Source organism: Dromaius novaehollandiae, chromosome 1, assembly GCF_036370855.1.
Source record: "Dromaius novaehollandiae isolate bDroNov1 chromosome 1, bDroNov1.hap1, whole genome shotgun sequence".
In the NCBI taxonomy this organism is placed as follows: domain Eukaryota; kingdom Metazoa; phylum Chordata; class Aves; order Casuariiformes; family Dromaiidae; genus Dromaius; species Dromaius novaehollandiae.
The window spans coordinates 148,496,146-148,509,746 of NC_088098.1; the positions used below are offsets into that span (position 1 = coordinate 148,496,146).

The 13,601-nt window shown below is 38.4% G+C and overlaps 1 protein-coding gene across 2 annotated transcripts in view; it reads left to right on the forward strand.

Moving 5' to 3' along the window:
• EIF5B (eukaryotic translation initiation factor 5B) overlaps positions 1–12,864 on the forward strand; it is a 37,265-nt gene extending 24,401 nt beyond the window's left edge. For both annotated transcript variants that reach the window (XM_064502390.1, XM_064502396.1), the window contains exons 13-24: positions 949–1,016; positions 2,154–2,295; positions 3,908–4,039; positions 4,670–4,852; positions 4,968–5,129; positions 7,279–7,410; positions 8,729–8,860; positions 8,973–9,049; positions 9,154–9,318; positions 10,252–10,390; positions 10,982–11,143; positions 12,090–12,864. In XM_064502390.1, coding sequence (XP_064358460.1) covers positions 949–1,016; positions 2,154–2,295; positions 3,908–4,039; positions 4,670–4,852; positions 4,968–5,129; positions 7,279–7,410; positions 8,729–8,860; positions 8,973–9,049; positions 9,154–9,318; positions 10,252–10,390; positions 10,982–11,143; positions 12,090–12,197 — 1,602 coding nt within the window. In that variant the 3' untranslated portion in view covers positions 12,198–12,864. The remainder of the gene's footprint in view (positions 1–948; positions 1,017–2,153; positions 2,296–3,907; positions 4,040–4,669; positions 4,853–4,967; positions 5,130–7,278; positions 7,411–8,728; positions 8,861–8,972; positions 9,050–9,153; positions 9,319–10,251; positions 10,391–10,981; positions 11,144–12,089) is intronic.
• Positions 12,865–13,601: the final 737 nt, after the last annotated feature.

Here is a 13,601-nt window from a genome sequence, read left to right on the forward strand (position 1 = left end):
TTAATTAATATATGTGGCTGATGCTGGTTTCAATTAATGTGTTGCTGTTTCTTCAACAAAATACACAAATGCTGTTTATCCCATTCTGGAGAGTACATTTATGGACTGCTTATTTTTCAGTGCTTTGGCTGTAAATTGAGACTTTTGAAACTTAGTGAATATTTATTCTATTAAAATACCCTCTCTTAAAGAAACATCTTAGCTTTTAACTGAGTGTACTGAAATGGGGCCTATTTGAGGATGATGAATTTTACTGTGATACAGAAATAGTAATTGCTGTGTATTGCTTGTTTTAGATACTGTATACTGTATCTGCTTGCAACAACTGACTGAAAACCTTAGCAGTGATGGTTGTTTACAAGGAACAGGAATATTACTTAGATCTTAAGAATTTCATAATTACAAAACTAGTCAGTCAACTGCTGAGGAAATGTTTAATGAGGAAAGTATGCCCAGAACATTGGCTGTTACTGAGTATTATGACGAAGTTGCAGCAACAGCTTTCCAAAAAAAAAAAACAAAAAACCCAAAGAAGCAAAAACAAAAAAAAACACCATGGAAAATTGCCTCTCAGTTCTGTAGTGCATTTCTTAAGATTTTACTCAGTTTCTTAAAACTGCAAGATCAGTGGAGGGGAGTAAATGTTCAAGACAGATATGATAAATCTCACTAGCCTGAACTGGTTTTTCCTCTATAGGCTACCTTGTCTTGCAAATCCTCTTAGTTAAGCGTATGGCTACCTGATATCTAGGGAATGTGCTGCATCATATTAATGTTTTGTATTTTGTATTGAAATGAGCTTTGACTGATTTGGCTAATGGCAGGTGCCAGCCCTGCTTAAAATATGTGTCTGGATCTTTGAAGTGAGTGTTCTCACAAAGGCACTGAGCTCGGAAGGTTTTTTCCTTGTGTAATCTTTCCAAGATGGTTAATATTTGGAAATGTTAGTTTGACAGAGAGAACATAAAAATTCCAGGAATGCTGATAATTGACACTCCAGGACATGAGTCTTTCAGGTAATGTTCATTCTTTATGATATTGTTCTCTTCAGAAATGATAGTTAAAGTGTCTACATATATTTTAACAAAATACTAGGTCTTTGCCTAATCCACTGTGTTTCTTGCTTAATAAATACAAAAGTAGAGGAGTAAGTGGATTTGCTTGCTTTTCAGGTGCTTTTTATATCTGGTTAACTTCTGGCCTGTAACTTTTCTGTCTCCATGTCAATTGAGCAATGAATATTTGAAAAAGCATATAAAAGTAACTTTATTTCTGAATAGTTAGTGTGAAAGAAAAGACAGAAGCAGAAAGCTAGCTGGAAGAGAAAAGGTGAGGATCTCAGATGATGATATAAGTACTCTGGTTTAAAAAAATTTAAGCTTATATCTTAGCCTCCAATTCAGTGTCCCAGTTAAGGTAAGGGAGTTCATAAGGCTACAAGTCATCAACGGCAAAAGTCAGTGGCTTCCTAGCAGTGTTCATATGCTGTCTACAAACACCAATGACATGCAAACAAGCTGATAAATCAACTTTTATGTTTAAAGCATAATATGTATGTGTATTTACCAAGGTAGTGTTCTGATGGGATACCCAAACAGAAGTGTTAAGGTGCCTTTGATGTGACGTTCTTAAACATAAGCCTTTAAAAGCATTGAAATGCCAAGTCTTAGGGCACCTGTTAATGTGCTATCAGTTTCTTGGCATCTTATCGCTGATAGCTCTTCATCTTCTAGCTAGCTTTTGTTATGCACCGCAGATGTCTGATGATCTTGAAGTGTTTTAGTACTGAATAATAGTCTGTCTCATACAGATCTGGTACTCCTCTATTTCACTGAAATCTTCTCATTCTTACTCAGAACAAATTGGAATGTATCTTAGATTGTAAAAAATACGTAATAGTAGGAAAACTATTTGGAGAATAGTGTCCTCTTATTTTTGCCTACAAATATTCAAATGTATTCTGATAAATGGAATTTAAACTTAGTGTGATTTGGATATTTTATTGGTATGTAGTTCTCTATTTTTGTGTGAGAAATAACTACTTGATCATTTTTTGCTTTTTGTTGGTCAGTGCAAGTTTACCATTGTTTATTTGATGTTTTTTCTTAATGTTCTGTTGCTACATGACAATTTTTTTTCTCTTAATGCCACAGCAATCTAAGAAATAGAGGAAGCTCTCTTTGTGATATTGCTATTCTTGTAGTTGACATCATGCATGGTTTGGAGCCACAGACAATTGAATCAATAAACCTGTTGAAATCCAAGAAATGTCCCTTTATAGTAGCTCTCAACAAGGTAAGATAGCTTTTCAGACATCTCTAATAGTGTGTTTGGCATTTAATAACTTTGTTTCTTCCATGAACTCAAATTGTTTGTGTAGTTTGAAGCAGTGGTTCTTGGATTTTTTCTGTTACATTTTTGACACCTCTGCCCAATAATTATGTGTCTTTATGGGAGTTTTGCAGAATAATCTAACAGATCTTCCGTGAGTTCTTACTGATAATTTATCTTATGACTTGAGTATATGCTTCACGCTTCTGTAAGTTGTACCAGTTGTTTTTTTTCTTATTGCTGCTTGGATGGATTTGTGTGGAGCTGCATTTTCTTTTTATAAAATTGAAAGACAAGCTTCACTTAAAATAACTATTTTAGTTAGCGATACTTCTTTGTTTGTGGATTGAAGACGGGCTGGCTTTTAGGCTTCTGTCATAGTATTACAGTTATTATCGATCACTGGAAGTATTTCAGGCTCTGCAGTGTTAGATGGTAGAGCTAATTTTTTTTCAGCCTTGTTGGTGTTTATGCATGAGAAACTGTAGTGGCAGAGCTATTTGTTTTGTCATGACTTACATGAATTGTATTAAGGAAACTGCTTGTGTCCGATGACTGTGGATGTAACCTGATGTGCTGGCAGACGGCTTATAACAGGGTATTCATGTGTAGTGTAAAAACTGCAGCATACTTTCAAAAATGAATTAAGTATTAAGACTTGAAGGTGTTGGAACTGAGAAAACCATTATCTTTTTACTTGAAAATATCTACTTTTTAAAAAGCTATTGGATGGAGAGCTGTTAAGGCTTATAGTGACCCTGAGATTAAATAGCCAAAAAATTTTGCTTTTCATGTTACATTTTTGTCACATGTCTTGGTCTTGGTCTATTTTCTAAATATATAGTCTTGAGCTATACAGCAAACGTAAACTTGTATTATATGAGGCTTAGAAAATAGTGTGGTTGTAATGAGCGTGGAGTTGTGATGTTTAACTTAGGTGTTAGTTTAGATATGTGTATATTGCAATACAGTGAAGCCTGTAAATGTGGAAGCTTGCTAAGTAGGAATTTAGGTTAAGCAAATATAGTATCTCGGACTAAGTCTGACTTGCTTTGAAAAGTTAGTGATGTCTCTCTAAAGCATGCAGTTACGTGCGTTTTGAACAAACCCTTTGTGTTCCCTTCTCTGTAGCGGCATAGGAAAGGTTCTGAATTCTCACCAGCAAGCTTGATAAGATCTTTAAAAATAGTGCTGTCTCTTTTCAGAAAAAAACAAAACCCCTCAAACTCTTATCTTTGTGTGTGTGGAATTATGCATGAATCTTTCTTCTGAATTTGTTTTATCTTAAACTTGCTGTAATTAATGTACACAAACTGTTTCTATATGAACCTAGATTAATACAGATTGAACTTTTAAAACCTGAAGTAGTGCTGCTCATGAAATAGTGTCCAACATTGGGTAAATATGTAGACAGAAAAATATTGCAGTTAAAGCAAAGAGATTTAATTTGACTGCCGGAGCAAAAGGGTAGCTAGCTCTGGCTGGTTAACTATTTCTCACAAATGAGTGGTAGAAGCCTAAAGATGCCCTTCAGAAAGTGTATAAGATGACATATTCTTAATATTGTATTTTCAAGATTGATAGGTTATATGATTGGAAAAAAAGTCCAGATACGGATGTAGCTGTCACTTTAAAGAAGCAGAAGAAGAATACAAAAGATGAATTTGAAGAACGTGCAAAAGCTATCATAGTGGAATTTGCAAAACAGGTAAGCTGGAATATTCAAGCTTGTTCTGCTAATGAAAACATTAATGAAGGTAATTTATAAACCTGTTTCACAAAACAACCTGCAGTTTCAAGAAAACTGTAGCATCTTTTCTGACACATCAGTGTTTACTTCTCATAAACCATTTTTTTTTTGTTGTTAAGCTCTGCTCTTTTTCAGCTGCTCTATCCATGGAGTGCTAGTTTGGGGAAAAGTAACAGCTAATTGCTGTGCGTGGTCAGTGGGGTCACAAATAGCAGATAGTTTTCTGTCCCTATTCTTTCCCTCTTTGGGAATTGCCTGAGAAGAACCTTCATCTGTCTCTTGTTCCCTTGGGCACTGGCAGGGCATAAATCACATCAATTCTGGGAACTTCTGTTGGTGACATACAATGCTGTCCAGAAGTTAAATGTAATAATTGCTTTGTAGAGTTATCCCATACTGGTTCCAAGTGTGGGTTGAGGCTGCATGTTCCATAGCATATTGTGGGTAACAATGGCTTTTTTTTTTAAGTTGGAATTTAAAAAATGCAATCATAATTGGCTGGGACTGAACATTACTGTTAATACTGATTTTATTTTATTTTTTTATTTTTATTTTTTATCCCCCTGGAACTATTGATCCTGATTCTAGGGCTTGAACGCTGCCTTGTTTTATGAGAATAAGGATCCCCGCACTTTTGTTTCTCTTGTACCTACCTCTGCTCACACAGGGGATGGCATGGGAAGTCTGATAGCTCTTCTTGTTGAACTAACGCAAACTATGCTGACCAAGAGACTGGCTGAGTGTCAAGAGCTGAGAGCTCAAGTCATGGAGGTAATTCAGCAGCTGCTCTTTGAAATTCATTTAGGAATTTCTCCCTCCCCCCTGCTTCTTGGTTAAAGGGGTGTGTTAAAAGTGGTTAGAGGACTAACTTTTCCCTTTCATTCAGGTTAAAGCACTGCCTGGTATGGGCACGACCATAGATGTTATTTTGATTAATGGACGCTTGAAAGAAGGAGACACCATTATTGTTCCTGGAGTAGAAGGTCCTATAGTAACTCAGATCAGAGGTCTTCTGTTGCCTCCTCCTATGAAGGAGCTGCGAGTTAAGGTATGGAAATTGGATGGTGTATTGACATTTAGAGGAAATTTAGAAACAGAAAAGTAGTGCTTTAATAAAGCTGAAGATGTAGTAGACTGCAGATATAATAGCGGTATCTAACAATGAGTTAAAAGGGAATACAGTGGATATCTACAGTGTATTTTTTTGCATGTGTGCCTGTGCGTGCATGTATTTATTGGTGTGTCTGTTGTAGTCGTGGCAAAGAAAAGGATCAAGGAGTTCCCCTGCAGTGAGGATTAAGATGTGTCCGTTTTAATGATAAGGGATTCAGGCATGTGGCTAGGTGTGGAAGGCAGATTCTCATCTTATATTTCCATTTAAGAGTGTACTAGTATAGTGACTTTCAAGTTAAAATGTTATCTGTAAAAAATGTGTTTTTGTTTTTTTTTTTTTTTAAATAGCAAAAAGCATTTAAGCTTAGATTCGAGAAGACTGAACAAGTGAGTTTCTAGGAAATAGGATTGTGTCATCAAGGGAGAAACACTGAATTTGAAATTCTTTCTGTGTTGCTTTCTGTGAAATGAAGGGGAGAGTAGTAAAAACTAAAGGCTATAAGCTAATATATATAATTTGAAAAGATCACTTTGTTGGAGAAGTGTGTCCTTGTGGGCAGCTGTAGTCCTTAGCATTAAATCTGATCCCTTCCTGCAAACTTTTATATTCTTGTAACATAATACTAGTAATTGCTGGAGCCTGGGCTGACCTTGGCATTTGTTCATCTGCCATGGTGAACTTTTGCTGGGAGACCATGGTGGCTTCAGAGGCGCTTAAGGGTGCGTTATTGAGGGTGAGGTGGAGTCTGAACAAGAGCTTCTTGGCCTGTTTTAAATAGGAGAACAAGAGCCACTCTTTCCACTTGGACTTATGGCAGCTTGATAATGCAGCTGAGGGATAGGGCAGCTTGGAGAATTTAAGTCACATTTCCTGCTCTGAAGTGCAGCTTTACAGTCATGACTTGATAATTGCTAGAAAGTGGAAAAGGGAATATTGGCATTTATCCATAGGTTAAGACCTTTCCTTTGTTGGAATCTGTTGAATATATTCTGTTTACTGTGAAGTATGAATTGAAAGCATTTCTGTTTGCTTCACTTTATTTAAAGCAGACAATAAACTGGTGTGTGGGGCTGTTTCGGTTTGTTATCAGACAACTTTTCTGTGGGACTTGATCTGTAATCTGTTATGTTGCTGTTCCAGTCAACAGTATCTTCAGATGAGTTTCTGTACTGTGGGAGGTGGGGTGGAAGTTGCCAGCACTAGGGTGAAGGATGCTCAATCAGGGAACCTTTAATTGGGCAAGTGATCTAAGGGAGTTGGGTTTTTTGAAGCAGGGGATTGAGGGTATATTTCGGTTCAGCCTGTCCATGGTGAAGTGTCATCCTTGAAGTAAGACAGATTTTGGTGCGGAGGGCTTGAGGAAAGAGGCTTTCAGGAATGAAATCCTTGTGGAAGAAGGAAGCTGCCTTGCGGTTTCAAGGAAAGGATGAGACATTCCCCAAAACAAGGGGAAAAAAACAAACCAGAAAACCGTTCAAACATTGATTTGAAGGTCTTCAAAAATACGGCTTCTGTGCTGCTCTAGAGGGCCTTGAGGGACCTTTGAAGTTCCCCCAGGCTGGGGAGGAAAATCTGTAGAGTGCCTGGGAAACAGCAGATGCAGCTCTGTCAGGAAGGTACCTGAGAAGGTTCAATGGAAGGCCTCAGGCAGGGGGAGGAGGCAGCTCTTTCTGCACAGAGCCTCAGGCCCTCACTTGAGTCTCAGCAGTGACTTTAGGTAAGCTGTCAGCCTCTTTCCCTTGTTTCTGTATGGGGCAGAATTTTGTGCTTTAGTGAGCAGCAGCCTGTATTACTGCTTGCTCTTTTCTAGTATGTCTTCCTTTCTCGCTGCTGCCTCAGTTTTGCACCCCTTCCCTCCCCCCCCCCCCCCCCCCCCCAAAAAAAAAAAAATGCACTTGAGGGCAGAGGAGGCAAGCATGCAGACTGAAACATGCAAGTTCAGGAATGACAAGCAGAGAAAATTGCTGAAGGCAGATGGGAGCTGCTGAGCTTCGCTGTCAAGCTGTCTGCCACACTTGCTGGGGGCAAGTTTAACTACTCAGTACTGCATGAACACTCAGCTAGTGTGTGTTCTTCTTTTCAGAACCAGTATGAAAAGCACAAAGAGGTGGTTGCTGCTCAAGGTGTGAAGATTCTTGGGAAAGATTTGGAAAAAACATTGGCTGGCTTGCCATTACTCGTAGCTTATAAAGAAGATGAAGTCCCGGTCCTCAAGGTGAGGTGTTCCTTAGTGTACAGAACTCCAGTCAGATCTATGGGGATGGCTAATGTTGAAATAAGACACTTAAACTGAGGGTGGTGAAATTTGTTCAAATTGTGAGAGTTCAGTATGCAAATAACTTGCTTATTTCAGTTTTAAAAACTGTTAAAATAACTTGCTGTAGCTTTGTGTCCAAATGAAATGTTAGCATGGTGACACTTTCAGTATCTTAATTCTTAGCCTATTCCTGACATCTTATTGGAGTGTATCTGCTTGTGGAGAGTGCAGTTTGAATATATGTTAATTATTGATTTGGTATTTGTAGCAACTGCTATATTTTAATGAAATTGTTTTAGGCTAATACATGTTAGTGGAGTTCTTCAAACTATCAGAATTGGAAAAACTAATTTAAGACTCTGCCTGTAACATTTCTTTTGTGACTTACACTGTCAGAATGACATAAGAAAGAATGCAGCTGTCTTAAACCAAAATTCAGATGAGATGCTCCTGCTTGCCAAAGTCAAAACGTTAGTTTAAAAAGAAAAACACGTCACTATGAACATTGTTGAATCAGTGTTAGTTCACTTTTGAGCATGCAGCACTGAATTGTCTGCTTGTCTTTTTCTCTAAAGGAAGATTAATCTTTTTTTCAAGTCCCCCAAGTACAGGTTTTGCATGGGTGCATGTGTGTATGTATTTGAAATGTACTAGCAGCAGGCATTTGAGTGTGTAAAGTAAAGGCGAACACCGATTGATCTGTCAGAAGAAAAGACTGAGTGTTTGGGTTTTTAAGGGGTTTAGGCTGAAATGGATTTTTAACTTCTCTGAAATCAGCAAGATGGCCTTGTTGCTCTTGTACTTTTTGTTTTGTAGCCAGGCATTGCAGCATAAAAGACTTTCAGAATCCTCTGCAGCTAACAATTTTGGGAGTCTCTGCTCTTATCGTTGCGCTTCAGTCAGGCAGCCAAAGATACTGCCACACACAGTTTTGTTTGTATTCAGTCAGCCTCACTGGTAAAAACTTGCTGTGCTGGAGAGAGCAATTTGTAGTCTGTGGAGGAATGTTACTAACTTCAAGATGGGTATCTGCTTTGTGTTATGCGAACACCTTCTTGCAGAATCCTCAGGTAGTTTGGTTCAGTAGAGGCTTTTCTAATGTCAGAAACAAGAAGCAGTAAATCACAGGGCTGCTTAAGAACTACACTGCAATTATGTAAGTTGGTACCTATCAGTATGGCTATCACTTTTGTCTCAACAGCTTATGAACAGAACAATTTTGTACTTTGCAGTAGCATAATAGCAGTAGAACTAAAACTTGCTTTCCTTTCTAAAGGATGAATTAATACATGAACTGAAGCAAACACTGAACGCAATCAAATTAGAAGAGAAAGGTGTTTATGTCCAGGCTTCTACTTTAGGCTCTTTAGAAGCTTTACTTGAATTTCTTAAAACATCAGAAGTGCCAGTAAGTACCCTATGCTGTATCTAATGATGATGTTCTTACTCTTAGTTTATAGCTGTTTCCTTTTAACTCGGAATGATTAGTGACTGATTTTTATGGCTTTCCTCTTCAACAGTATGCAGGAATTAACATAGGTCCTGTCCATAAAAAAGATGTTATGAAAGCATCAGTTATGCTGGAGCATGACCCTCAGTAAGTAACTTCTTTGCTATGCTGATAAATGCATAGTAGACTCCCTTCTTAGCTCTAGTTTTATGGTCTGTCTAATGAACTGTTTGACTTCTTTCTACATGCAGATATGCAGTCATTCTGGCATTTGATGTAAGGATTGAGCGTGATGCACAGGAAATGGCTGATAGCTTAGGAGTTCGGATTTTTAGTGCTGAAATAATTTATCACTTATTTGATGCCTTCACAAAATACAGACAAGACTATAAAAAACAGAAACAAGAGGAATTCAAGTGAGTATGAGTCATCCTCAATTGGGTGCTTCCCAAATTACCTCTTAATTGTTTTATTCTTAAATGAAATTGCATTTAACTTCATGTTTCCATATTTTTATTTAGCGCACAGTTCTGATGGGGAGGAAGGGAAGGAAGAAGTGGATAGGACAATAAACTGATAACTGTCAGGAATTGTGTAGTCCCACTCTAATTGTTGCCATCTGGGGTTAGGTTTATTAGGATATGAGTTGTGATAAACCTTATAATGTTTAGCTTAAACTGTCATATAATATGGAGCATTCTTATTAAGGTTTGCTTTGTATACTTAGTTTCTTTTCCTAGTTTTGACAGACAGGTTAGTCTTGCAGGGTTAGGAAAATAAAACTGAAAGTATTTAGGTTCTACTGTTCCATATTTGCATACTACTAGTGTACAGGGTTTAATTCTCACTGCAATAATATGAATATACTATCATCAGGAACTTACAGGGATCCAAAACTTAATTTATGGAACCCATGTCATTGGTTGGTCCTCAGACAAGTTCTTTTTCCTGATCCCAAATTGAGTTTGTGTAGCTAAGATTAAAAAAAGAGAGAGAGATCTCAAATTTTGGAGTCACTGAGATGGGCTGTGGCAATAATACTTTTATTCCTATGCTGTTCTGAGAGTATAATTACACTTTAATTACTGCTCCTTTGACTTTGGTCTTAGTTGGCTGCCCAAGCCAGTCAAAATAAAATTCACGCCAGCGATACTCTATTATTCCCTATAGTTCTTGAAGATCAAGTATTGACAAGAATTAACAAGATTGAAAAGTGTTTTCCTGCATGATTTTTCCCCAAGTGACACTACTAGGATAAACGCCAAGATACGTGAGAAGGCAGAACTGTTAGTATTGTGTGCATTGTTCCAGTATCCATTTCAAAATGCCTTTTCTTTATCATCTCCCAGGCATATAGCAGTATTTCCTTGCAAGATGAAAATACTCCCTCAGTTTATTTTCAACTCCCGTGACCCGATAGTGATGGGTGTAGTTGTGGAAGCAGGGCAGGTGAAGCAGGGGACTCCCATGTGTGTTCCTAGCAAAAATGTAAGTATCAGCCTCTTCCCTATGGCTATTCTGATCTACTGGTAGCTGCTGGGATGCTACAGCAGGAGGCATTTGTGTGTGCTTCCCCAGTGTACAGGAGATGAGATTTGGTCTTAGGTCAAGTCTCTTTCCCAGGGATTGGCCATCTTAAAATAGGTTTTCTCTGATGGAATACAGTTGTATCCTCTAGCAGAGCTTCAGCTTCATGAGTTCTGCAGTGCTGAACTGAGAAGCATGGCTGGAAGATGGAAATGTTGGTCAACCTCCCTCCCTCCCCCTGCTGCAATTTCTGTATTGGGATGCAAAGTAATGAACAAAACTGCCACTCTTGGTAGCTGATACGGGGGTATAGTCAACTCCTGGTATTTTAAAATGTAACAAATTGATATCCTAGATGAACTACAGTAAGTTGATACTATCACCCTTTTTAGTATGATACGCTTACCTTGCAGTATGTGTTGCTGTGCTGCTTTCTGCTTTGACAGTACATTACTTCATATGAAGAAGTTTGTGTATATAAACAGGAACTTAAAGAAGAGCGTGCACACAGGTTTTGCTTACGTGTATTACAGCTTCTTCATTGTATTACAGTTTGTTGAAATTGGAATAGTTACGAGTATTGAAATAAACCATAAACCAGTGGATGTTGCAAAAAAAGGCCAAGAAGTATGTGTTAAAATAGAACCTATTCCTGGTGAATCACCTAAAATGTACGGACGACACTTTGAAGCAACAGATATCCTCGTCAGTAAGGTAAAAGCAATCTGTATTTTTGTGAAGGGCTTATGACTTAGTCGCAACTTGTTTGCTTGAAGTGAAAATGTTGTGTGAAGCCTGAAAAACTTATACTAGATAATTACGTATGTTGGTTACTCTCTGATAGAAGGTATTTTTCATGTGTGGCATTATTCAACCTAGTTTCTCCATAAATCTGTTTTGAGATTTGCAGTAGTTCTACTTAAGAGAACCAAAGCAATGATACACTACAGCTAAAATATCCTGCAAGTTACTGCACCTGAGAGGGTAAATGGCAAATTAGCTAGTTGCATGCCTTTGTGTAGTTAGTGCTCAGAGCATCATAGCAGTCCTCCATGGCATTACAGCATGATTTTATTTGCCTAGTTTGAAATTTGTGCAATAAATAGCAATACTTCAGTTGCTCAGATTCTGGAACACAGGGTTCAGACTAGCTATGGTTCAGACTTGCTCAGTTTTCTGCTGTCAGAAGCACAGCCATAGGTCTTAATGTTCTTAAAGCTGCTTTATTTACCATGTAGTAAGACCTGTTTTCTTTCCACTAAGGGCATGTATCCACATGCCCTGGGGAAGGGGGGCTGTAGCTGCTTTTCAGTTAGAGGTCTAGGACCTGTGACAGTGCTGCGAGGGGGTGGTGGTGATGCTGGGCACTGGGGGAAACAGGAGCTCCTCTCCTGTCACAGGCTCTCGCCTCACTGCACGAGGAGCAAGAGGATCTGTGCTTCTGCAGTCATTGCATACCAAGTAAAGGATGCGAGGAGAAATGAACAGAAATGGGCAACACAGGTTATGCGGCAGATCAGTAGTAAAACTGGGATTAGCCCTAGCTTTCCTGATGTGCAGGCCATTGCCCTTTATTTAGATTAACTGCTTGCAGCACACTGAGAACTACTTTTATTAATACATGTATATGTTTCTGATGGCTTTGTCTTGTGTATTACAGATCAGTCGTCAGTCCATCGATGCTCTGAAGGACTGGTTCAGAGATGAAATGCAGAAGTCCGACTGGCAGCTTATTGTAGAGCTGAAGAAAGTGTTTGAAATCATCTAGATAACTTTTTACAGCAATGGGAAGGCAGGAATAAACTCCCTATTCCTGTTCTAAAAGTCACCAACAAAGTCATATATTGAAGACAGTGTTGGATTTATGTTTAAGAGGAAAATATGTGGATAAAATGTTTTCCATGAGAAACCAAGAAATTTACACTGGTTTGACAGTGGTCAATTTACATGTTCCCACGGTTCCAATGTGCCTGTTCACCTCTCCCACTGCCCTTCCTAATACTGGCTGCTGTTTTAAAGTTTGCCCTTCCTTCTCTTACACCTTCCTTCTGCCTTTTCCTCCCTCCAAAATAAAATTGAATTTTTATTACAGAACTAAAGCTCTTTCACTTTTATACTGATGAAATCAGTACTGCAGTATTTGATTAACCAAGCTTCTGCAGACTTTGTGATTCTTGGGACATTTTTGATGTAAGAAGTACTTCTTTATTTATGCATACCTCTTCCCTTGACTCTCTTTTCCAACATTCTTCTGCTTTGTGCCTATAGAAATTTTTTTAAATAGAAAATTAGGCAACTGGATATTTCTGTATTTGCTTTGTGTGAAACAATGATGTAAAGCATAGTTGGCCGCCTTTTATTGCTTGTACAGTTCATGAAAGTCGACCTGTAATCATTATAATGCAGAGCCGCAAATAAAGGAGATGGACATAGTAGCCCATTTGTTTTACAGTTTGCTTCAGTAAACAGTGTCACTTCATGGGCGGTTACAGAACATAGAAGTGCCAGGCTGCAGCTTGTCTCTCTGGGCTTGACAGAGTAAAGGCATATGCATTCCAGCAAAAGCATTTTTTTCCTCTTGCTTCACTTCCCTTGGAGCTCGCGCTGCTCTCCCGGGTGATTTCAGTGGCTCACATCTTGTTTGTCATGTTGTAGATGTACCGGAGTTGCAGGCCAGATTTTTAGCAAGTCAGAATTACCAGAGGGTTGCTGCTAGGAGGAGCTTAGATGTGTCTGTTTTCTTTTCAGAGTTGTGGGTAAGCATGTGCAAAAATGACTGAGTGTCTGCGAGTAAGCTGTGACTGAATGCTGCATCAAAGCTGTTGAGTCATCTAATATCACGAGGCTGAACCAGTGCAGAGGGCATTTGGTTAATGTTGTCTGTGTAACCAAATGTCAGTCTAATTCCAGTATTTTCCTACCCTTCCTTCCCTCTTGGGACCCTACCCTGCTTGGGCTGACAGCTTGATGCCTCTTTAATCAGGTGGTCTCCTGGTAATTTGAAACTTGTGTCTTGAGGAGCCAAACAAATATGTTTGAAAAGCACAAACTGAAATAAAACATAATGATCTTTCATGTAGCTGAAACTTTTAATATTTAAAATACTTACAAAAATTTAACTTGTAATAAGCAGTTGGAGCGGATCAGATTCTTTCTGTCACTCAGATCTTTG